Here is a 24,594-nt window from a genome sequence, read left to right on the forward strand (position 1 = left end):
TAGCAAAGGTGTCTTTAGATGACTCTAAAATTTCAGAACTATACCTGAACTAAAGTAGTAAAATATATTGAAATATTGATAAAGTGTTACATTTTGACGTGCGTCTTTCCATCCAGCTTTATATTTTCGTATGTTAGGAAAATCATGTCTAGCCAAGAACTATTTGTATGGTCGGATTTCAAATCAAATTGGCACGAACGGTCACATTAACAGCCCGTAGCTCAAAGGTCAAAACCGGAGATCAAAGATTATAAGTAGTTTTTAGCTCGACTTTTCGAAGAAAATGTAGAGCTATTGCACTCGCCCCGGCGTCGGTGTCGGCGTTGGCGTCGCCGTTGGTTAAAGATTTTGATAAAGTCAAATATCTCTGTTACTATCAAAGCTATTGACTTGAAACTTAAAATGTTTATTTACTATCAAAGTCTACACCAGGAGAAACAATCCCCATAACTCTGATTTGAACTTTGACAGAATTATGCCTTTTTAACTTAGATTGTTTTGTTAAAATTTTTAATAAAGTCAAATATCTCTGTTTCTATTAAAGCTTTTGACTTGAAACTCAAAATAATTATTTACTATCAAAGTCTACACCAGGAGACACAATTCTCATAACTATAGTTTGAATTTTAACAGAGTTATGCCCCTTTTTAACTTGGATTTTTTTTTTACTGGCAAAGCTCAAATTCAGAGTCAAGCACTGAGAAAAGTCGAGCGCGCTGTCTTACGGACAGCTCTTGTTTTTCTTGTTATATCTATAACTTATACAGGAATAGATTCCTTGAAAAGCTAGCAATGCTTTTGGTTTGTATTCGCCTTTTTTGACCGCCCGGGCGTCAACATTTTCCGCTTCCAAACTCTTGGTCGTTAGAAAATGTTACAGCTTTCAAACTGACATGATTACTAAGCACCGCTTGAGGAGGATCCTTACTGTTTTGTAGTCAACGGTCAATGTTACAGTGTCTTGGAAACTTAAATTTGTTTCCGGATTCTTAAATATAAATGGTACGGCTTTCGAACTTAAGAAAATGACTGATTTCTACAGGAGAAAGTTGACAATTGTTTTTGGGATCAGTACTTTAAAAGGTAAAGGTCACAGAGACTCCACTTACGTAGTTTTTCGTTTCTTGGCTCTGAAGTCGAGAAGTATTAAGCTACAGCTTCAAACTAAACAGTGTTTTGGGTCAGTAGGTCAGGTGACCAGGTCACGGTGATCTGGATACTGAAAATGATTGCCGAATCAGGGCAGTAAAAGCGGGCATTAAAACACAGCTGTCAGCAAGACGAGAAATGAGAAATATAATTTAGATAGCAAGTAAAATGTTGTTTTTGTTTCTGGTGGTGTAGATGACCGGGGGTGGTAAGGGTAAGAAGAGAGGAATGTTATACTAAGAAACAAATACTAGTAAGTGAACAGGAAGATACAAAAAATACAGGAGAGAGGGAGTTTTGTGTTGGTAGGGATGTTGATCATAGATATTAAGGCACAATATTAAGAATCTGAACTGAAAGTAATAAACAAAGAGGAGGGTTTGACCTTGACCTGTGGTCCATTGACTCCAAAATCAGCAGGAATCTTCCTCTATTGGTTCTGACATGTTGTGTAAAGTTTGAAAACGAGCTATTGTCCTTTATAACACAAGGCCTGTCGTATTCTGCTTGCAAATGGGCATATTTTGTCCTGGTACGCGGAGCTCCAATAAACTTTTCCGTCTCTATCAAATGTAAAAGAAAAGATATAGTCTATGCTAGTATAGTGATTATATCGATATTACGTATTTGAAAGAATCGATGTTGTCACCATATGTGATATGCATAAGGTGACATTGCTGTACATTTGCAGCAATAGATTTACAGTATTGGCCATACTTTGACGTGCTTAGAGTACATACAACAAAAATAATCAATTTCACGAAGCGTTTTATTTAAAAATATAAATAACAAACAAAATATACAAATACATTAACATGAGGCACGTTTAGGTTATGTACGGATAGTGGCACTTATTTACAAAAATGTATTTACTAAAGTCGAAGAAAGAAGGCAACGTTTGGAATTCATTCGCATGAGCGACCAGACTGTTTGTCCCTTCTTGAAGGATATTTGTCTAAGCACGTTTTGCCAGTTTTCATGTCTAGTTAGGCAATAAATGGTATCGAAACGTGTTTCCATCATCGACGTTTCAAGTTCTCGAGAACGTTCCCGTAAGCGGTCTGGACTGACCTGTCACCGATGTTGGTGTATAGAGAATAACGTACAGAACGACAAAGTCTGGATTTTTTTTACTTGGATCAAGATAGATGAAATTTCTGTTACCAAAAAAAGAAATAAAAACAATAACCGCTCAATGACTAGACAGGAATGAGATATTGTGGATAAAATAACTGTTATTGTTTTCAACTGTTACCAATAGGGATGTCCAGTTTTAACAAAATGTAGGGCCAAGTTATATATGCTGGAATATATTCAGGCGATAGGCCTGTTCAGTGTCACCGATACACTTCGGTGGCATATGTCAATTTTCAGCAACAGCTCTTGTGGAAGGCGGTCCGAGGTCGTCGAATAATCCAGTGAACAATCGCAAGATACGGAAGGTGCGGGAATGCCATTTAGTAAGTGCTACCATATTTCGATTTTAAAAGTGCTGATGAGGCATATCATGCCAAAGGTTTAGTAAATATGATAAACATTACATGAAGGAAATTAAACGTTTGCACAAAACATGTGTTAGGCAAAATAAGTACAAGCTACTGCAACCTGATTACAAACTGATAATTTGTAGTGCCGATTAATGAAACACTGAAAATTCATAGAGGTATTCTTATTTCTAGATGAACAACTCTGTCCATACCCGGTAACTATTTCTGTTTCCACGTAATAAAAACAGCGCATGGCATGTATTCTTGTTATAATACTTCATCTATTTCGCCAATTTGTTAAAGAAATTTTGTTTCAAACTGGCCCCATTTTCACGAAAAAGGTAATTGCTTACCTAAGTCTGTTATTTTAAATGCTTGTTTTTCCCTTTGTGCGTCTTCAGTGTTAACTTTTCATTTATATCAGAACCGTATATGACTATTTCACAGACAAAAACACAACAATTCTGAATTTTACAGAAAATGAAGTATAGAAATAAGAAATACCCGGTATACTTTAGCAAATACTTCAGTTCGTTATATCGTGCTTAAATAGAAATATCATACTTGCATGACTGAAATAAGTACTATAGGCAAATACTGCTAACCTTAATATGATTTAGCTATAAGTACGTTGTTACAGAATTAAATAACTTAAGCAGTAACACGATTTTAAAATAACAGATTTAACTGAGTAATTAAGTTTTTTCGTGAAATTTGGATCTGGTCTTGAAATTATGTCTAGGAGAAACAGTTGAACATACTATGGTGTAAGATATGACCTGTGTAACAACAAGCTGATTTTCTTTAAGTGTCCAATCTGTTATTATTATTAATACAATTAACTTGTACAAAGATTGTGTACATTTCTTTTTTATCAGGAAAAACACTTTGCTGCTGGGGTAATAGTAATTATAAACTCGCTTTCATTGCCTTAACCTTTTGCTTGCTGGCGGCAAGTGATTTTTCCTTTGAGACCGGTGCAAACTAAGATAAGGCTGATCATGATCTGCAGCTGTTCGCTTTTCAGTCAGTAAATTTTCAGTTAACACCCCTTTGAATAATAAGTGATACTGACCAATTAGACTAATAGAACGGTCCATTTTTGAATATTTCGCAGGGTAAAGGTTAATATTTCGCCTACGATGAGAAGGTCAAAGACCATATAAAAAGTCACATTTCATGAACGCAGCATAATCCTGAAATATCATTTATGTAAATGTAGGCATGATAGACATGCCCACAAATACATAGACACAGAATACGGGGCACCGTCCTGGAATAGTCTGTGGCGAAACACCACTAGACAAAGAATTACATTAGCCAACCAGCGGGGCACCGTCTTGAAATTGTCGGTAACAAAACGCCACTAGGGAATTTTAACCTAGACAAAGAATTACATTTAGCCAACCAGCGGGGCACCGTTTTGGAGTCGACAGTGGCAAAACACTATCTAGACAAAGAATTATAGTCAGCCAACCAGCGGGGCGCCGTCTAGGAATCATCAGTGGCAAAACACCACTATGGAATTTAAACCTGGTCAAAGAATTACATTTAGACAAACAGCGGAGCACCGTCTTGGAATCGCCAGTGGCAAAACACCACTAGGGAATTTAAAACTAGACAAGAATTACATTTAGACAAACGGCGAGGCACCGTCTTGGAATCGTCAGTGGCGAAACACCACTAGGGAATTTAAAACTAGACAAAGAATTACATTCAGACAAACAGCGGGGCACCGTCTTGGAATCGTCAGTGGCAAAACACCACTAGGGAATTTAAACCTAGACAAAGAATTACATTTAGATAAACAGCGAGGCAACGTACGTAATGTTGACAAAAACCAGTAAACCACAGGCATGATCTTGTAAAAATACACAAATGTATAAACACTAAAGAATTCTATCAAGTGACCTAGGTACATACGGATGAAGAAGCCCCTAGATGTAGAACAGTTTCAAAGTTTCACTTTCACTCCTCGATCAATGCATGTACTAAATGACTTTGCAGCAGTGAAACACCATAAAACGAACAACACCCAAGAAAAGTACAAAAACAGTTAAGTCTTTAAAAACTGCATATTAAATAATATATAAGTGCATTACCTGTTCTAAAAAAATCGAACAAGCTTCCAACTGTAAAGAGTTTGAACATCAAGCATACGTTTTATCTCAAAACAATTGATTACAACTTTGTTTAGTGAATCGTTTTTGTGATTTTATTAAATACAAAGAATTGGAGAGTTGCCATTACCCAGTATTGTATATCAAAGATAGAAATTATTGTGGTTGTTCCTATAGCAGAGATGTCTTTAGATGACTCAAATTTCAAAACTATAACTACGTATAGTAGTAAAATTTACTGAAATACTGATATAGTGTTACCTATTGACGTGCGTCTTTTTATCTAGCTTTATGTTTTCGTTTGTTTGGAAAATCATGTCTGGCCAAGAGCTATTTCGTGTATGGTCGGGTTTCGAATCAAATTGGCACTAACGATCACTTTATTAACCCGTAACTCAAACATCAAAATCAGAGATAAAAAATTTAAAGTAACTGTTCTGGTCATATCTTAAAGTTTTTTGTGCAGGGATAGATTCCTTGAAAACTTCTTACCTGCTAGCAATGCTTTTTGTTTGTATGCGCCTGTTTTTTGTTTTGTTTTGTATTTTCATAAATAAGAATGGGACGTATAACATTATATGACCGTCCGGGCGTCAGCATTTTCTGTTTCCGAACTCTTAGTCGTCAAAAAGTATAAGGGTAACAGTTTTCAAACTTCTAATATGATAACTAAGCATCGCTTGAGGAGGATTCTTACTGTTCTGAAGTCAAAGGTCAATGTTACAGTGTCTTGGAAACTTTTTTTTTCCGGGCTCTTAAATATAATTGGTACGGCTTTCGAACTTAAGATAATGACTGATTTTTACAAGAGAAAGTTGACTATTGCATTTGGGATCAGTACTTTAAAAAGTCAAGGTCACAGAGACTTCACTTCTTGTAGTTTTTCGTTTCTGGGTTCTGAAGTCAATAAGTATTAAGCTACAGCCTCAAACTAAACAGAAGATGATCCCTTTTGTTTTGGGTGAGAAGGTCAGGTGACTAGGTCACAGTGATCTGGATACTTAAAATGATTGCCGAAACAGGGCAGGCATTAAAAGCAACAGCTGGCAGCAAGACGAGAAGATGAGAAATACAAATAAGACAGAAAGTAAAATGTTTCTGGTGGTGTAGATGACAGGTGTTGGTAAGGTTAAGAAGAGAGGAATGTGAAACTAAGAAACAAATAACTGAACAAAATACAAAAAATACAGGAGAGAGGGAGTTATGTGTTGGTAAATTAAGACACAATATTAAGAATCTGAACTTAAAGTAATAAACAAACAGAGGAGGGTTTGATCTTGACCTAAGGGATATTGATCCAAACAGCAGCAGGGAGCTTCCTCTATTGGTTCTGAGATGTTGCTATGTCCTTTATGACATATTAAAGACCTGTCCTATTCTGCTTGCTAATAGACATAATTTGTCCCGTTACGCGGAGCTCCAATAAACTTTTTTTGTCTCTATCAAAAGTAAAAGAACAGATAATAGTCTGTGTTAGTTTAGTGATTTTATCGATATTACGTATTTAAAAGAACCAATCTTGTTAACATTTGTTGGAAGGAAATGCATAATGTGACATTGCTGTACACATTTACTGTATTGGTATTACTTTGACGTGCTTAGAGTAAACAGAAACACTAATATACAACAAAAAAATCAATTTCACGAAGCATTTTATTTCAAAAATATAAATAAGAAACAAAATATACATATGAGGAACATGAGGCACGTTTAGGTATGTACGGAAAATGGCACTTATTTACAAAATGTAATTACTAAAGTTAAAGAAGGCAACATTTGGAATTCATCCGCATGAGCGACCAGACTGTTTATCCTTTCTTGATGGATATTTGTCTGAGCACAACAATTTTTCTCTATTTTGCTAGTTTTTCATGTCTAGTAAGTTAACAAATGGTATAAAAACCTGTTTCCATCAACGGCAATCTTTTAGTTTCGTTTCAAGTCTGGACTGACCTTTTGTCACCGATGTTGGTGTATAGAGAAAAACTTACAAATAGACCTTAGTCTGGAATTTTCTTTACTTGGATCAAGATCAAATTTCTGTTACCAAAAACATGGAAAAGAATCCGCTCAATAACTAGACAGGAATGAGATATTGTAGATAATATAACTGTTCTTGTTTTCCACTGTTACCAATAGGGATGTCCAGTATAATAAAATTTAGGTTCAGTTTTATATGTTGGAATATAATCAGGCGATAGACCTGTTCAGTTTTACCGATACACTTCGGTGGCATTATGTTAATTACAGCAACAACTCTTGTGGAAGGCGGGCTGTGGAATAGTGTCCGAGGTCGTCGAATAATCCAGCGAACAATCGCAAGATACGGAAGGTGCGGGAGTGCCATTTAGTAAGTGCTACTATATTTCGATTTAAAAGTGATGGTGAGGCATACCATATGTCAAAGGTTTGGTAAATATGGTAAACATAACATGAATGTGTTGAAACATTTGCATAAAACATGTGTTTGGCAAAATAAGTAACAAGCTACTGCAATCTGATTATAAACTGATAAAATGTAATGTTGATTAATGAAACACTGAAAATTAATAGAGGTACTCTTGTTTCTAGATGAACATCTCTGTCCATACCCGGTAAGTATTTCTGTTTCCACGTAAAAATAACTGAGCGCACTTGGTATGTATTCTTGTTATAATAATTTACCTATTTCGCCCCAAAACAAATGATGTTATTATATAAATAACTTTGCTCTTGTGAAAGGCATGCCTTTTACCTACTTTGTTATTTGTTAGAAGCGTTGTTTGATTTTATTACTATTGTATTTTTGTTGTTGTTATATAAAACAAACACTTCTCGTGCATACTAGTTGTTCTTGTTTGCATATAACACATACTACCAGCGCACGTTAGTAATTCTTGTTGTATGCTGCAAATATTCCCTGCGCATGGTAGTAATTCTTCTTTATATATAACAAATATTCCCCGCGCATGGTAGTTATTCTTGTTTGTATATAACAAATACTCCCCGCGCATGGTAGTAATTCTTGTTTGTATATAACAAATATTCCCTGCGCATGGTAGTTATTTTTGTTTGTATATAACAAATACTCCCCGCGCATTGTAGTTATTCTTGTTTGTATATAACAAATACTTCCGGCGCATTGTAGTAATTTTTGTTTGTATATAACAAATACTCCCCGCGCATGGTAGTTAGTTATCCTTGTTTGTATATAACAAATACTCCCGGCGCATTGTAGTAATATTTGTTTGTATATAACAAATACTGTCTGCTACTCCCCGCGCATGGTAGTTATTCTTGTTTGTATATAACAAATACTCCCCGCTCATGGTAGTTATTCTTGTTTGCATATAACAAATACTCCCCAGGCATGGTAGTAATTCTTGTTGAAAGTAACAAATAGTCCCCGCACATTGTAGTAATTTTTGTTTGTATATAACAAATACTCTCTGCTCAAGACAGTTTTTGTTGTTTGTATATAACAATTACTCCCGGCGCATGGTAGTTATTCTTGTTTACTATTCAAAATGAAAGATGTTCTTGTTTAAAACTATAACTGAGTGCACTTAGTAGATATTCTTGTTTGTAGCTACATAGTTAATACTGTTTACACTCCTTAGGTATAATAAGGTCACCATATATGACATTTGTTTGTCGGATTCATGTAACTTCCTACTGGACAATTAAACTCGTCCGAAAATTCCTTCAGATTCTGTAAAGCTCCAGTAATTCTGAAAAAGAGAGATTTTTCCTGTTTTCAGCACAACTGAAGTATTTTTTCGAAGAAATATAGGTTTTCACAACGTCATAAAGCGTGAAATATTCTGCTGGATCCAGATTTCTCTATGTATTGTAAAATAAATAGTACATCCGATCGACTAAATCCCGTAAATATATTTTTATTTATGAAAATAACGCTTGCTTGAGAAACTATGGAAAATGATACATTTTTTTCTCTCTCTCTCTCTTAAAAATGACAATGACCTAGAATAGCCCAGGAAGCAACAAAGTTGGTTACATAAGAGGAAGTAAAGGAATATTTTATGCATAACCTAAATACCGAAGACAAATGATATACCTAAATCTGCCAGGACTGTGTGTATCGGTATGCACCATGTTAATTTCAAACTGCTTTGTCGCTACTCCACACCAGCCCTTGTAAATATATTACAGTATGATTCATAATTTACATAGAGAAACTATTGTAACATAGACTTCAAATATTAATTGACAATGAAAACTACATGTTGCGTCAAATAGATCCACTGTATGTCTGAAATGTTCGGTTAATTCTCAAGTAATAGTTATTTATTCATTTATTTTTTTTTTTGGTAGGACCGGGGGTTGGTGGGGGGGGGGGGGGGTTAAGAGTCACATCGACACAATATAGGTCATATTGGGACATTAAAGCTTCTATTGGAGGAGGAAGACACCCAGTTGCCCCGACGTAATGTTTCAGGCATGTGCTGGCATTTGGTTAGATCCGTCGACCTTCCGTAAGCCACTTGTGTTACCTCCTCACACGAAGAATTCTTCACCCCAAGTGAAGTTTCGGACCCATGTCGATGAGGAGCAAATGATTCGAAGGCAGCTTCCATAACCACTCGGCTACGAAGGCCCCTCAGGTAATATTTAAAGGTAGTATTCGAACCCTGTATGAAATGTATCGACGGAAATAATTTAAGGGGCAATGAAATTCTAAAATGTTTATGACAATAATTTTAGAAAATATATAATTTACCTGAGCAAAATTTATAAAAAATAATTGGTTATGTGTAAAATTAACTCCTGGTAACTTCGGTTCTGTTTGCTTGCTTTTTGTCCGCCAGTTTTGATATGCCTGTGTAAGAATAAATACAACTTCTGATACATGTTTCGGAAATATTCACCCGAAAACGGAGATACAGTATGACCTAGTCCAACAATCTTGATATTATTTGTATTTCCCATCGAAGTATAGTGAAATTCAAGGGCAAAATTGATACATACTATAATAAATAATAAGCTAAACTGGAAGCTGAACATATATCATTGGCTTAAAAGTTTTTATATTGTTACAATACCTTATAACTTTGCTGCACTCCGCCGTTGTCCGCTATGTTCTCACCCTGGGTATACTCTCCGTCTAACTGTAAATACCAAGAATTTTTATGTCAACTGTAAATGTCAAGAACATTTATGTCAGCTGTGAATGTCAAGAACATTTATGTCAACTGTAAATGCCAAAATCATTTATTTCAGCTGTAAGTGCTTAGAACATTTATGTCAACAGTAAGTACCGAGAACAGTTATTTGAGCTGTAAGTGCTGAGAACTTTTATGTCAGCTGTTAGTGCAACGAACATTTATGTCAACAGTAAATGCCAGGAACAGTTATGTCAAATATAAATGCCAAGAACAGTTATGTCAGTCTTAAGTGCCAAGAACATGTTTTTCAACTGTAAATGCGAAGAGCATTTCTACCTGCTCTTTATGTTGTCCAACATTGCATCGCATGCGTTTGTACACACCACATTATATTACAAAACTTACATTTAATTTTGCCAGTGGCATCACATACTTGTTGTACTGATCTATAATGCATTTTGTTTCGTTTGTAAATCTCTGAATTGCTTCGTCACTCCACCACTGTCTTCGGTTGCCATCCTTGTCATATTTTCTTCCTTTGTGTATACATATATATTATAAATCAGTCTCGACCGATTTACCAAAAAGAAAAAAAACAAGAGGGTCATGATGGCCGTATATCGCTCACCTGAGTACCATTCAAGTTTGGACATAGTGCACATAGGCATACATATTAAATATCATCAGGATAAAAATTTTCTAGTAACAGTCCCTTTTGACCTAGTCAGGGCCAATTTCCATACCAAGTTTGAGGGTCCTAGGCTCAAATGCTGCATTTTTGTACTAACATGACTATTCCTTACCCTGGAAGACTTAAATAACATTTAAAACCAATCTCATTAGATGCTGCTGATATACATTCGTTTACATAAAATAAAGGGAGGTAATCTGTCATAAATTCAGTAAAAAGTTATCTCCCCTGATTGTCCGAGTCCATCTGATGGCACAAATGACATTTCAAATCAATATCTTCATTGGTTACTGAGATACACCCATTTTAACTTGAAACAAAGGGAGGTAATTGACATAAAATCAGTCCATAGCTATCTGCCTTGATTGCCTCAGTCCAACTAAAGACAATAATGAAATTTCAAATGAGTTCTATAAATATTTACCGAGATAAATCCATTTTTATTAAAATCAGGGGAGGTAATCATGCATTGGAATATGCATGTAGAAGATACAAAGTACAAGCCTATACAACAATATTAAGTATTAAAGTTAAGTATTCATATCGATAACTGTTCAATTAAGAGTTATCTAATATGACTATTTCTTAGCATGGAAGGCATAAATAACATTTCAAACCAATCTCATTAGAAGCTGCTAAGGTGTATTCATTTAGATAAAAAAGGGAGGTAATTTGTCATAAATTCAGTCAATATGTATCTTCACTGATTGTCCAAGTCCATCTGTTAACAAAAATGAAATTTCAGATCAGTATCTTCATTAGTTACGGAGATATACCCATTTTAATTTGAAATAAAGGGAGGTAATTTGACATAAAATCAGTCCATAGTTATCTACCCTGATTGTCTCAGTCCAACTAATGACAATACTAAAATTTCAGATATGTTCTATAAGAACTTACTGATATAAATCTATTTTGATTACAATCAGGGGAGGTAATCAGATATAAATAACTCTGGAACCTACGATTGGAGTTGACAGATTTGTCATGGAATCAAAGATTTATTGTTGTTGAAGATATTTTGGAAGCTTGTATCAAATCAAACCATAAATGAAGTCTCTATATGGTTGCAAAAGCCAAAATAGCAAATTTTGGACCTTTAAGGGGCCATAACTCTGGAAGCCATAAAGAAACCAAGATCTTGTGGTGATACAAGTTGTGTGCAAGTTTGGTTAAAATCAAATCATAAATGAAGCTACTATTGTGCAGATAAGGTCAAAATAGCTAATTCTGGCCCTTTCAGGGGCCATCACTCTGGAACCCATAACGGAATCTGGCCTGTTCAAGAATGAACCAAGATCTTATGGTGATACAAATTGTGTGCAAGTTTGGTTAAAATAAAATCATAAATAAAGCTGCTCTTGTGCAGACAAGGTCAAAATAGCTCATTTTTGCCCTTTCAGGGGCCATAACTCTGGAACCCATAATGGAATCTGGCCAAGAAAAGAACCAAGATCTTATGGTGATACAAATTATGTGCAAGTTTGGTAAAAATAAAATCATAAATGAAACCTCTATCGTGCAGACAAGAAATTGTTGACAGACTGACGGACGCACAGACGACGGACGAAGGGTGATCACAAAAGCTCACCTTGTCACTATGTGACAGGTGAGCTAAAAAAACAAAAACAAAAAACTTGATCAGTCCGATAAACTAGTGAATATATTCAACATTTTCTGTAATTTGTGTCTCTTAAGAAGAACAAAAAAGGAAATACTACCGTCGTGCTCTTGAAAAGGTTTATTGCGATTCAGCTTCAGTGATATATATTGTAGAATACAGCCAGTCAGACACATACATTAAGTGAAATATTGTAGCAAGTTTGTCATTACCAAATTAAAGTTTGCAAAACATGTCTTAACATCTGCGTATTGGAAGGAAGTTGCAGAAATTGAAATATGTTACAAAGATATTATAAACTTAAAATACTTGTCATCCCAACTGTATATGTACATACCAATTTAAGATAGTGTAGTCACTCATATAAATATATGTATGATACATATATTTAGAACTTTAAGTGAATCGACACTTAGTGAATAATATCACGAAAACTAAAATTACGCCAAAAATAACTTGCCTATATCATCAAAAGCGTGAGTTATTTCATGCCCAATGAGAAAACCAATGCTGCCATAATTCATTGACCTGAAATATTTCATTTTAGTTTTCGATGACATTTGGCATATTATTTGACATAAGATATAAGAAGAATAATTTAGTCTTCATAATTCTTCATAATTCCTGCGGCCAACGTCATTAATTTGGTGATTCTTCGTGAAATCCAAATATAATTTTTTTTATCTTTTTTAATGCACATTTTTTTCAAACTTTGAATGCCTCTTTGCCCAGAAAACTCGCAATTGCAGTAAACAATTATTTCAAAGTTACCAGAAATGTAATCTTTTAAGCAACATTATAACTGCGCATATAAAATTTACCTGCCGAAAATTTCTAAACATTGTAATGAAGTAAATTTTGAAAGCATTCATAAGGCTTATAACAGCATATACTAGTATGAAAGATACAATTTAAGTGATTAATGGTGGTTACCTAGGCTGATATTTACTGTAATAGGGAGGCTGCAACATTCCGGCTGGGAACGCTATGAATGTAAAATTCAATAAACAAAATTAAGAAATCATTCTCAGAATCTTTGAAAAAAGGGTCAGAATAGTAGCGTCCTAAAACTTGCTATCTATTTTTACAGGCAACACATAACTGACTTCATTGTTGTTTGTGAATATATTTTTTACGGGCGAATAATATTGAAACGATGCTTATTTTTTCATTATGTAGATACATTTTAATTGAATTCTAAAACAAAACTTTAATTTCTTAAATGAAGAATGAAATGTATCTTTGAAATAAGACTGAAGTAAAACTTCCGTGTTTTTTTACAATGTTAAAGCGGTAAACATATCGTTACTTACAGATAAGGTTTAACAAAGGGGTATAGTAGGCGTTTACGATTGAGGGCGGAGTTTCCCATCTAAAATGTAAAACAAAAATACAATAAGTGATCACATCATATGTATAGCTACAAGCATAAACTGAGAGACTTAACAGGTTGCGGCAATACGATGCCCCTAAAGTGACATGTTACGCACTTTTTTTCCATTTAGGTAATGTGAGACTCTTTTTATTTCGTTTAAACGAAAATCATTTCGTTTTAACGAAATAACTATTTCGTTTAAACGAAATAGTTATTTCGTTAAAACGAAATGATTTCGTTTAAACGAAATAGTTATTTAGTTAAGCAACGAAATGATTTCGTTTAAACGAAATAAAAAAAGTTTCACATTACCTAAGTGGAAAAAAGTGCGTAACATGTCACTTTAGGGGCACCGTACAGCAAGATCAGATATACTTCTACATATTTTCATTTGTATAACCATGGTACTACGTTTTTGTACGAACAAACTGAAAAAAAATGAATAGGAAGCAAAAGAAACTGACATCACCAAATATTTTGAAATCCTTGAGGATTTATTTCCGAAACAAAACAATATCCATTAGCCTAAATGTCAGGGAAAATGATTGCATAGACGTTTGAAGTTATTACAAAACGGCTATGAAATATTTCAAAATGCTTACGTACCGGATTATTCTGACGAGATTTATTGAACTACATAACAACATGAGACAGATTTAGTATTTTTTAATGTTATGATATGTAACGATGGAAATACTGACAGAAAATACTTATTAGGTATAATTTAGCACCAGTACCTAGAATCTTCTTTTTTATATGGTTCTCTTAGAGACTGCAATGCATTTCTACTCCACACCTTTGTGATACGGAGCATGTTGCCAAAGTATTCATCCTCCTTCACGTCCATCTAAAGAAATGGTTACAAGGTAGGTCAGTAAGCTGTATTACATATTTACACAATCATGGAAAACTAAATGACGAAACATATATAGCAAAACATACTTGACGCTCTGAAAGAGTGTGAAAATTCCAATCTTATATTGTACGTAGTAATATGCATTTTGCTACGAATGAAATGTGCGGTTTTCTTACACTAAATAATTTTACCAACGACATCATGACAGTTGTCTTATAACTCAATGAATCGCGGGAACTCACCTTGTAGATCATAGGTCTTGCTGCTATGAATCATCATGGTTTAATCAAACCAGACAATAACGAGACAGCAAAGAGAGCAAGTTTTGATTGTATTTAAAGCCAAGTTAAGGTTTTCAAGTTCAAAGTTCAAGGACGTCGTTGTTGAAAATTCTGTATTTACTAGGACAACGACAATGGTAAGATACAGCCCGGCCGCGGGGGCTTCCGTGACCGAGTCATGAAGGTCACTGACTTTAAATCACTTGCCCCTCACCGATGTGGGTTCGAGCCCCACTCTTAGCGTTGAATTCTTCTTGTGAGGAAGCCATCCAGTTGTCTTACGGAAGGTCGATGGATCAACCCAGGTGCCCGACAGTGATGAAATAATGTACGGAGGGGCACCTTGGGTCTTCCTCCATCATCAAAGCTGGAAAGTCGCCATATGACCTATAATTGTATCGGTTCGACCCTAAATCCAACAAAAACAAAACAAACAGCCCGGCTGCTTAATCTGACAGTATTTACAAGACCAATGACTCTGGTAAAATACAACCTGACAACATTACCTTAAGTCCGTTTGGAGTAATAACTACTAAAACCATACCCGATAGAAAGAAAAATGATTCAACCGAAAGTGACTATGATACACAAAACTTACTCTGGCAGTAAGATACTTATATTGTTAACAAAGCTACTTATCTAATTTCAATTTAAGCAAAGATACGAATTTGTCACAGTTATGTAGATTCAATAGCAAAAAAAAAAAGTTTCATAAACATTTGTACATCATTTCAGACATAAGTTCCTTTGACCATTGCCAAGCTTTTGGCTCTCTTAATGTATTCTAACCATGCGACGTTAATAGAACATATAAAACAAATTGACCTACGTCTTTGTAATAATCATTCAGCGCTGTATCGTTTAGTATGAAATCGTCATATCCAATTTTCTCTCGAATGTGTAACGCCTGTCAATAGAAATTCAAAATGCACTTATAAACAATTAAAAACAAAAAGATGTATTTAATTTACTTATAATGTTATATAAGAACCTCTTTGTAAAGATAAGCTAACGGCATTGTAAATAATTATAACTATTTCAAAGCAATACCAAAGTCAAACGTACAAATCCGATACACAACCACCAAAAATTAATAACTTTTATGTACACTTGCATATTGTTTAACCGGTGTCTAAACTTTTTGCTGATACGGCCATGTTTTGTCCTTTCTTACAACTATGAGTTGCGGTTCCAATATATCAATATATTGTTATTCTTACAACGTTAAGCCGAGATTGTATACAGGACATTTTGACACAACTTTAAGCTGCAACCACCATTTTTTCTTTCATCACAACTATGAACCAGGGTTTTAACATATTATCATTGTAACAACTTTCAGCCAAGAATTTTGTATACTTTACAGTTTGGCACAACTAATTGCCGTGACCACCATATTTGTCTTTGTCACAACTATGAACTAGAGTTTCAGCATATTGTTATTGTCAATTTTTGCAGCCGGGAATTTTGTATATTGTAAAATTTGGCACATATTGGCTGATACCATCACCATATTTGGTCTTTTTCACAATTATGAGCAGAAGCTTTAGAATATTCTTATTGTCACAACTAGTAGCTGAGACTCCGTACATTGCATACTTTGTCAAAACTGTTAGCCGAGGTCTCAGTGTATAGGTATTTTGCAATTCATGGCCGAGGCTTCCGTTTCATATTTTGTCACACCTATCACCTCATACATTTTGTATAGGTATTTTTGCAACCATTATCAAATGCTTAAATACTGTTTATATCATAAGCAGAATTCTCCATATAACAATCAGCCAAGGCCTCCATATAAATGTATTTGCTTCTTTAAAACAATAGTCCAGGCCTCCATATACGAGTATTTATTTGCATTTATCTATTTGTAACAGTTACCTGCGGAGGTAGACGAAATATAATTTTAGGAACTAAATACCTGTCCATTACAAACGGACTAAAAGAGAGACCCATGATAATGATATCAATTAGCAGTGCGAAAATGGTAAAACCAGGCACTATTTGGGAAACATATTGCTATTTAGTTCAGATGCATTAATACATTTTTCACTATGTGCATTCTTCAATGGTCTGATTGGTAAGATAGAAGATATAAAGAACATCTTAATGAAAATCTGAATGAAAGTCTAGACATCAATTTTATCACATTTTTGATAGCGTAATTGATTCCCACTTGTGTATTAATTGTTACGATATAAAAAACCGAACTTTCATTTGTTTTTAATATAAATAATCTGAAAAAGCAAATTTTACCTACTTTATCCTTAGCAACGGCTCTTGTCTCTTCATCCATCCAACTTAATTCACTCAGACGCTCGTTGAAGGCTTCTCTTATATCGTGTATCATATCTAATGCCTATAATTTCAAAGAGAATTTTTTATAGAATGAGGCATACTGGAGAACTACTTGAATTATCTGACACGTGGGGAGAAGAATAAAAGAAGTATTTTGATAGAAAATTAATTGACTACAGGCGAGTTTCAATAATTTTGCACATATGAATTTATGGCAACATTTTTGCCACATTTAAGACTGAGTCAGCTTAGTTGTACAAACGCACAATAAAATATGTAAAATAATGAAATTGGTATTAAAAGATGAAGTGTAGATCTACAGCGCTTTAGTGAGAAGGTTTGACTCGAATTGTTTTGTTCAACTATCAGCACATCAATGTATCCGATAAACTCTTAGACAATGCAGCAACTTCTTGGCACGAGACAGACAACTCACCTTATCTTTTGATTCTTCGTCGAACGCTTCTCTGACAAACAGTCGACCAACTGCCATACCAAATGTATTCACGGTTCTATGTGAGCATTTCTTCCAACGTGATTCCTTAACAGTTGTCCCGTCACGGACCTAACACAGAAAACAAACCCTTTTTCTACATGTTGTGACAGATCCTTTAAATGCCCGAACCAATTGCATGTATCCTGTTTCCTTATCTAATTTTTGAGGGTTATTTCAAATATATTCACTTCATGACGGAAAGAAATGTCTTATTTTTTTTAAAAATAAACTGTGTTTTCATATTGCATCTTTACACCAGTTATTGGCGGGTTTATGTACTTGTCGAACACTCATTTCAATATCTGTAAGGATCAACCAAAATAATCTAGATTGCGATCAATTTATGATAAGAATATAATTTTATAGATAATAAATTATTTTGTTTATATGTCTCATTCGTTACGACTTAGTGAATAACACGAGTCATGCGAATACACTTGTGTATTCTTCCTTAAGTTACATATAAAGTTTCTTGATAGATATCTTTATATTGACATAAACACTCACAATAGCATTTGGATTGATATAAATCACCGACAAAATGTTTTATTCATTGTGATAAAATACTTACCTTTCTAAATTTTTCATATTCATCGACAAAGCGTTTTGGTAATCGTCTGACAAATCGTGAAACCACTGACCAAGTCATATAGTTTTTCAAGGTTCTGAAATTAGATTAAAAGAGTCACAGAAATTGTCCGATATATAATAGACAACTTCGGACACAGTTTGAAAATTTAAATATCATAATTGTATGGTTATTAAAATCTTAGTCCAAAATATGCTCCGATATTTAGCGTATATAATGTTCTAAAATAAATTACATAAATTACAGGATCGTATCATTGTAACATATATATCTTATTACCCTGAAAGTATTTTAAAATTTTACGAATCATTTATAGTCTACTTAATGACAGCAAAAGTTTTTATTTTGCTGTTCAAAAATAACTATCAAGTAAGTTTGAAATGGTTCAAAATTCAACAATCTCTATTTAAGTACATGGAAACATTTTAATTGTTGCTTTGTTTAACAAAATGCCATTTTTAAACGACTTGTTCTCTTCGCCATCACACCTTGTATCTTGTTGTTCGAGAATTTTGAACACTTCTTTGTAATATTTCGGGGCTTCCAATATAACAAGTTCAAGGCCATCTATTGTAATGTTTTCTTCGGATATAGCCATAACCTTCTGTATGAGGTCGTGCCAGTTCAACTGAAATGAATCAACAATTGCTTTTGCTTTATATTCTATGGCATCTAAACAGTAAACACCATATGCAAGACTTCGTCATAACTGCTTAATAAATACACATTGCGAGTTAATAATCGTTCAAAAAAATAAGGTAGCGGTCATGTAAGGAAATAGTACGATATCTGCTGTGTTTTTATGTAAATATGACCGAAACTGACGTTCATCCGTTCCGAAACTGGCATAATTCAATTATGTGAATTCAACTTGCACGAGTTTCCCATACCTTCACATGTCCGCTTGTAGGAGGAGAATATTGTTGTGTTAAATCTTCTATAGTCATCTTGTTGTATGCATCATCTCTACTTCGCCGTTCAAGTTTTGTAGACGTAAGCTTCATAGATAACAAAAAATGCGAAAAATTAAAAAGAAGGTCTTGAAAATTTGAAGAAGTTATCATCACTTTTCAAGACTTACAATGCTTTTGATTAAGTCCTTCTACATTCTCATGGCTCATAGGTGCTTTGGAATGTCGGTTGCCATGACAACATAAATAACATTTATTTGTAAAATATGGTAGAATTCGATTTGTATTAGAAAACTGAATTACAATATACTAGTTCTAGTTTGCCAATAACATTTGTAAATATTAAATCATGTATAGAAAACGAAACAATAATCTTTTGCAACTAGAAAATAAATTCTATTATAACTATATATATACTATTCTATAAATGTATCATGTCACTAAGACAGGAAGAGCCCAGTCATATGAATATACTATTTTCGGAAAGGTGAAGTAAACATTATACACAAACTAAGATAATCGTATCTTAGAAGAACCCGTAAGACTTCAATTCTGTTTTTCAGGAACATTTGCTACATATGGCTGGTAAATGTACATGCCATTAGACTAAAATTAATGAGAAATTTAATATTCTTTGTTAAAAATGGTATTATTATTTCTGGTAAAAGCAACTAGTCACTCAGTCATTATGTGAAAAGTTCCAGTATGTATAAAGCATTGAACACACTAGAATTCGTAGTGTTCTGTACTTAGCGCATGATCAATTTTCTGTTGTATAAGAACAAAAGAAGAAGAATTTTCTTCATTAAAGTTCCTACATTGGCTAGTAATGTATCTAATGCAAACACAGCTTCCATATCTGACTTTGCCGTGTCAATGTCTGCTCCAAGAAGTACAGCAATATTGGTTATATATTTGATGTAAGCTTCTCGCAGCTTCTTCTGGTCTTTATCGAAGTAGTATTCTCTTGTCAAACCTAACGTGGGTTCTCCAATCTGAAAGATGTGCAATGTTAAAATAATAAACTAAATTAGAAATTTTCATTGGATTTGATATGTATATACATCGGTTATATATTTAAGCCAAACAGTTTTGGTTTTCAGTGCATGTACTTTGTACTCAAAATTTGTTGACAAAGAAAAAATGACTTAAGCTGTCTTGTCTATTTAAATTGTCACCAGGGCTGTTCAATAAATTTCAGGAAAAGTGTTCTCGTGGCTTCACTTATCATCAAAAATCGATGAATTTGTTGTATAATGTAGATAAATGAATATCTAATTCAACATCGGAAACCATCTTTCCTTTGGACAAATTATAATGAAATACTGTTATCCGTAGCAATGTCATTTAACGTTATGACGCCAAAAATGTCCCTTTTCCTATTTTGCATTGACTAAAGCATTACTTTCCAATTATTACATTTCTAAAAAGCATTTTCCTTATGCAGATTAACAATTACTCGAACATTTGCGTTAAGGCAATTGCTTAAAATCATAAATGTAGCACCATTAAGAATGTTTTGCCATTGATTTGTTTTGGTATAAATGTAGCACCATTAAGAATGTTTTGCCGTTGATTTGTTTTGGTATAAATGTAGCACCATTAAGAATGTTTTGCCGTTGATTTGTTTTGGTATAAATGTAGCACCATTAAGAATGTTTTGCCATTGATTTGTTTTGATATACATTGATTTGTTTTGATATAAATGTAGCACCATTAAGAATGTTTTGCCGTTAATTTGTTTTGGTAATTGCTGGATTACGGGCGTTGAACAGAGATCAGTGATAAAAGTTTGTGTTTTGGATCGAAAATCAAGATAAGCGACAATTAGTTTACTGCATATGGTATTTAAAAATAATGTCTTGAACAAAACAACATTTTATCAGTGGTATTGACAATTTAAAAGTGACTGGTAGGTATCACTGACGATCCGAATTTTGGAAAGAAAAATGTATAGGAAGATCCTTTGGAAGCATGGAACACAACCAAGCAAACTGATTGCAGACTCTGACACCTACCAATGTGTCACAGTTCAACATGCCCAGTCTCATCAATAACACAAGCAACTACTGAACAACTTTCAACGACCCTGGACTGGGTAAGCAGTAGTAATGTTGCCATGGTTACCGGACAGCTTTCAACGATCTTGGACAGGGTAAGCAGTAGTAATGTTGTCATGGAAGCGATACATAAATTGTTTATGTTCGGAAATTTGTAATTCAATGGTTTCATTTCAATGTGTTCAAATTTTGAAATGTCATCAAAATAGGGTATGAACTACTATTCTAGGTGTTTTTCATGGAATCTTATAATAAAAGAACAAAATGAGTGCTATTTACCGTGATGATTCGTTTACCACTGTCTCGTTCATCTAAACCTACGTAAACTTGGAAAAATGGTGACAAACCATGAACTCTTATTTTCATGAGGTCAGAAACTAGGTCAAAGTCAGATCTATCCCAGTTACCACCAGGATTGGTACCTAATACTGGCCAACCGCCGATTAATTCAAGTTCGTCTGTTATCACATTCGTGTCCAGGTGTTCAATTTGAGCTATATAAAATATATACGCAATTAAAACAGATGCTAAATATGTGTATTTCCATGGAAGCAGATAATTTATTTGCTTAGCCTGTACTATCGATACATGTCCAAATTACAATTGATTTGTCAAGATCAAATTAGATAAAAGACAGAAATACTTCAAAAGAGGAAACGTAATTTGAAAACGGCGATATTCAACCTGCTTTAAGACCTAATACTCCTAAAATATCCATGTTATCAATAATTATATTATCATTGGCACTTTATAGTAGTTTATTACATCTTAAAATAACCCAGGGTAATTGATAAACTTATTCAAGGCCCAACAGAGTTTGATGAATTGTTTATAGTTACTTTCGTTCATACAGGACTGGTAAAAGTACCGAGCTTTTCTCACCGCATCGACCTCACTCTCTAAATCACCCTCGAGTAAATCTGAAAAAAGTAGTTTTATTTTACACATTTTATTGCTCCTTTTGTAAATCTGTATTTCTACTGTAACATTGTACTGTTAGTTACATAGAACGTTTGTTCATGATATTTAAAATGCAATTATTTATTGCATGCTTTAATTGTTTGTACCTTTATAATTAATGTTAAAAGTCTTCGTCGTTCTTGTTAAGGGTATAGGGGAAGTGCTGCCAGTGAAATATGGTCCAAAATGCAACAAAATGGATGAAACAATGAATTAATACCGGGTATATACAAATGTATAAATTTACAATGAAGCAAAAGCAAAGAGCAATTAAAATTTGTTTAGTATGACCTTTAAAGTTGATTATTTTCCTTAATTGTCGTTCTAATTAACAAAGAACAAAATGGGGAAAAAATCACACCATATTTTTTCATCACTCGAACAAATTTCACTCTTAAAAGCTTATTGTTTATGGTACCTACATAACAAAGGGACTATAACATCATAACTTGCAATAACGATATTTTCAAAAGTAGGTAGACAAGTATGTCAGTGTAAGAAACCGTTACATGAAAAGATTAAACTACATTTATATACACCATTGTAATTCAAAATATTTGATTTCATTTTTAACAGCTACGAAATACATAACAAACAAAGGGACTTAGAAAAGGAGGAGGTTCAATATTGAACGAATTTTCTATGACAAGTATCACTTTACGTAGTTTTATTTTAATACAGTGTAAGAAGGTATGGTGTTTGCTATAAATAATGTATTGTTCAAAGGAATATTCGATTAATGGAAAAAAATGTCTTGCAATTTACCTGTAAAAACTTGTATTTTCTGTTTGCAAAATTAACTTCGGTTCGGCCTAAAAGTTGGCAATATTACCCAAACGTAATTGTAAACACGATACATTCAAATATGTAAGAAGTTAATAATGATAGAACAGGGAATGATTCAAATGAATAAGAAATCTTACATTTTATTGTAACTTTTACATTTTCCCTCACAACACCATAAGTGTAAAGGTTAGACCTGTCTTCAGGTACCACGTGCTTCTTCATCCACGAACCGCACGCGAAATCATAGAAATTGTCACATGGATCCACGCTGTAATCAATCGAGCTGATAACACGTGCAGCTGAAATTTGGACAAATAATTTTATTAACAACAACAGGGTGATGTTTCTCAAAAGAACCGAAGTTTATATATATATATGCTATTATGCTGCAGCATACAAAGTTTATTTATTTCCCTAGTTTATAGCAATCAGTTTTAGATGTTGTTCCGCCAAAATGTCTTTCTATGTATAAAGATAAGACATCGTCACATTATCAAATAAAAAGTAGCTAGAAACGAAGCTCTAGACCATATAAATATGATTGGCCACGCATTGTTTTAAATAATACAATCCTAACAATGCCTTAAAGTAGTTTTCTTATGATTACGTTTTATATCATTCTAAAACGCGTCCCGAATCATTTTTGATTTAAATAGATCTACGGATCTGTTTAAATGATCCTTAAAAATATTGATGAAAAAATAAACAATTTTTACTTTAGACTTATTATAAGTATTCTACTTGAATCCGACCCTCATTTTCAAAGTGTATTTTATATTTTATTTTCTCTAGTGCCAATAAAAATTAGCATACCTCTTAACTATGTTTGCAAAGTAAGCTGTCTGAAGTATAAATGTCTAAGTAGTTATTAGAAATACAGGTGAACTGAATTAGTCAATGACGATGTTATACACAATATCAAAGATTGTCTGAACCTAATTACAAAATGTGATAACAAGCGTAAGTGTATAGTACCGAAAATGACATAATAATGTTTAAAGTACACTCACCAACCTCCGAACATTCTTTCGTCAGACATACCTCTGAAGAAAAGAAAAGAAACATTATAAAAGAAATCAGTAAATTTCACTTTTTAACATCTTATTGAATTGTATTTGCGAAATCACTGTAAAGTCAAAGTACTCTGCATTGGGGGATTTCTTAGACGGGCGTGCCAATAAAGTCATTTATTTTCTTGGTACGTTTCAGTTCTCGTAACATCACTTTTACAAACGTTTGATGAAAACATATATATCAACTGGTATAGAAATCTCTCGAAACATTTTATTAATATAGATCTAATAGAGATTTAAACAACAACAACAATAACAACAACAAAAACACAACAACAACAAAGATGACCGCATTGGAACGTTCAGTGTGGTGTTTAAACCGGTTAATGGTGCACAAAACCTTACTCGTAATCAATCCAGTTGGATTCCAAAGGTACAGGAAAGTATACATAAAAGTAGTACCCTCACACACGCAAAAACAACGAAAATAGAACCTAAATAACCATTTACGGATGTAATCAGAACCTCAAAACGTCCATTCTACAGATAGAGGAGCAACTCCAGTTTAAACATGTCGGCACAGTTCAACTTTTTATACTTTTTGGTATTATCATTATTTTGCTTTCAAAATGAAGGAGGCATGTTTTATACTGTCTAAAATCGCACTGAAATGTCCACTAGAGATAACTAATTTTCGGACTCAGACGTTTAACACATGCACATGAGATCAAAAATCTATGTCGGCGATCTAGGGTTAAATTAAATTGCATGGCACTGAAATTTAAATATCGGGACAATT

At 33.8% G+C, this 24,594-nt stretch overlaps 1 protein-coding gene across 7 annotated transcripts in view; it reads right to left on the reverse strand.

Moving 5' to 3' along the window:
• Positions 1-6,395: 6,395 nt before the first annotated feature.
• LOC123527229 (neprilysin-1-like) overlaps positions 6,396-24,594 on the reverse strand; it is a 51,864-nt gene continuing 33,665 nt past the window's right edge. For 6 of the 7 annotated variants that reach the window (XM_045306567.2, XM_045306565.2, XM_045306566.2 and 3 more), the window contains 20 exons: positions 23,793-23,825; positions 22,920-23,081; positions 21,876-21,956; positions 21,316-21,530; positions 19,795-19,971; positions 18,956-19,063; positions 18,554-18,693; positions 18,048-18,141; positions 17,417-17,545; positions 16,943-17,041; positions 15,515-15,592; positions 14,286-14,395; positions 13,487-13,545; positions 13,107-13,158; positions 12,634-12,701; positions 10,267-10,397; positions 9,799-9,864; positions 9,477-9,575; positions 8,814-8,890; positions 6,396-8,466 (listed from right to left, as the gene is read on the reverse strand). In XM_045306567.2, the coding sequence (XP_045162502.2) occupies positions 8,367-8,466; positions 8,814-8,890; positions 9,477-9,575; positions 9,799-9,864; positions 10,267-10,397; positions 12,634-12,701; positions 13,107-13,158; positions 13,487-13,545; positions 14,286-14,395; positions 15,515-15,592; positions 16,943-17,041; positions 17,417-17,545; positions 18,048-18,141; positions 18,554-18,693; positions 18,956-19,063; positions 19,795-19,971; positions 21,316-21,530; positions 21,876-21,956; positions 22,920-23,081; positions 23,793-23,825 (2,078 nt within the window). In that variant the 3' untranslated portion in view covers positions 6,396-8,366. Of the gene's footprint in view, positions 8,467-8,813; positions 8,891-9,476; positions 9,576-9,798; positions 9,865-10,266; positions 10,398-12,633; positions 12,702-13,106; positions 13,159-13,486; positions 13,546-14,285; positions 14,396-15,514; positions 15,593-16,942; positions 17,042-17,416; positions 17,546-18,047; positions 18,142-18,553; positions 18,694-18,955; positions 19,064-19,794; positions 19,972-21,315; positions 21,531-21,875; positions 21,957-22,919; positions 23,082-23,792; positions 23,826-24,594 lie in introns of those variants that run through there. The other variant, XR_006681680.2, reaches the window with a different exon arrangement.

The sequence above is a fragment of the Mercenaria mercenaria genome, chromosome 14 (assembly GCF_021730395.1).
Source record: "Mercenaria mercenaria strain notata chromosome 14, MADL_Memer_1, whole genome shotgun sequence".
Taxonomy (NCBI): Eukaryota; Metazoa; Mollusca; class Bivalvia; order Venerida; family Veneridae; genus Mercenaria; species Mercenaria mercenaria.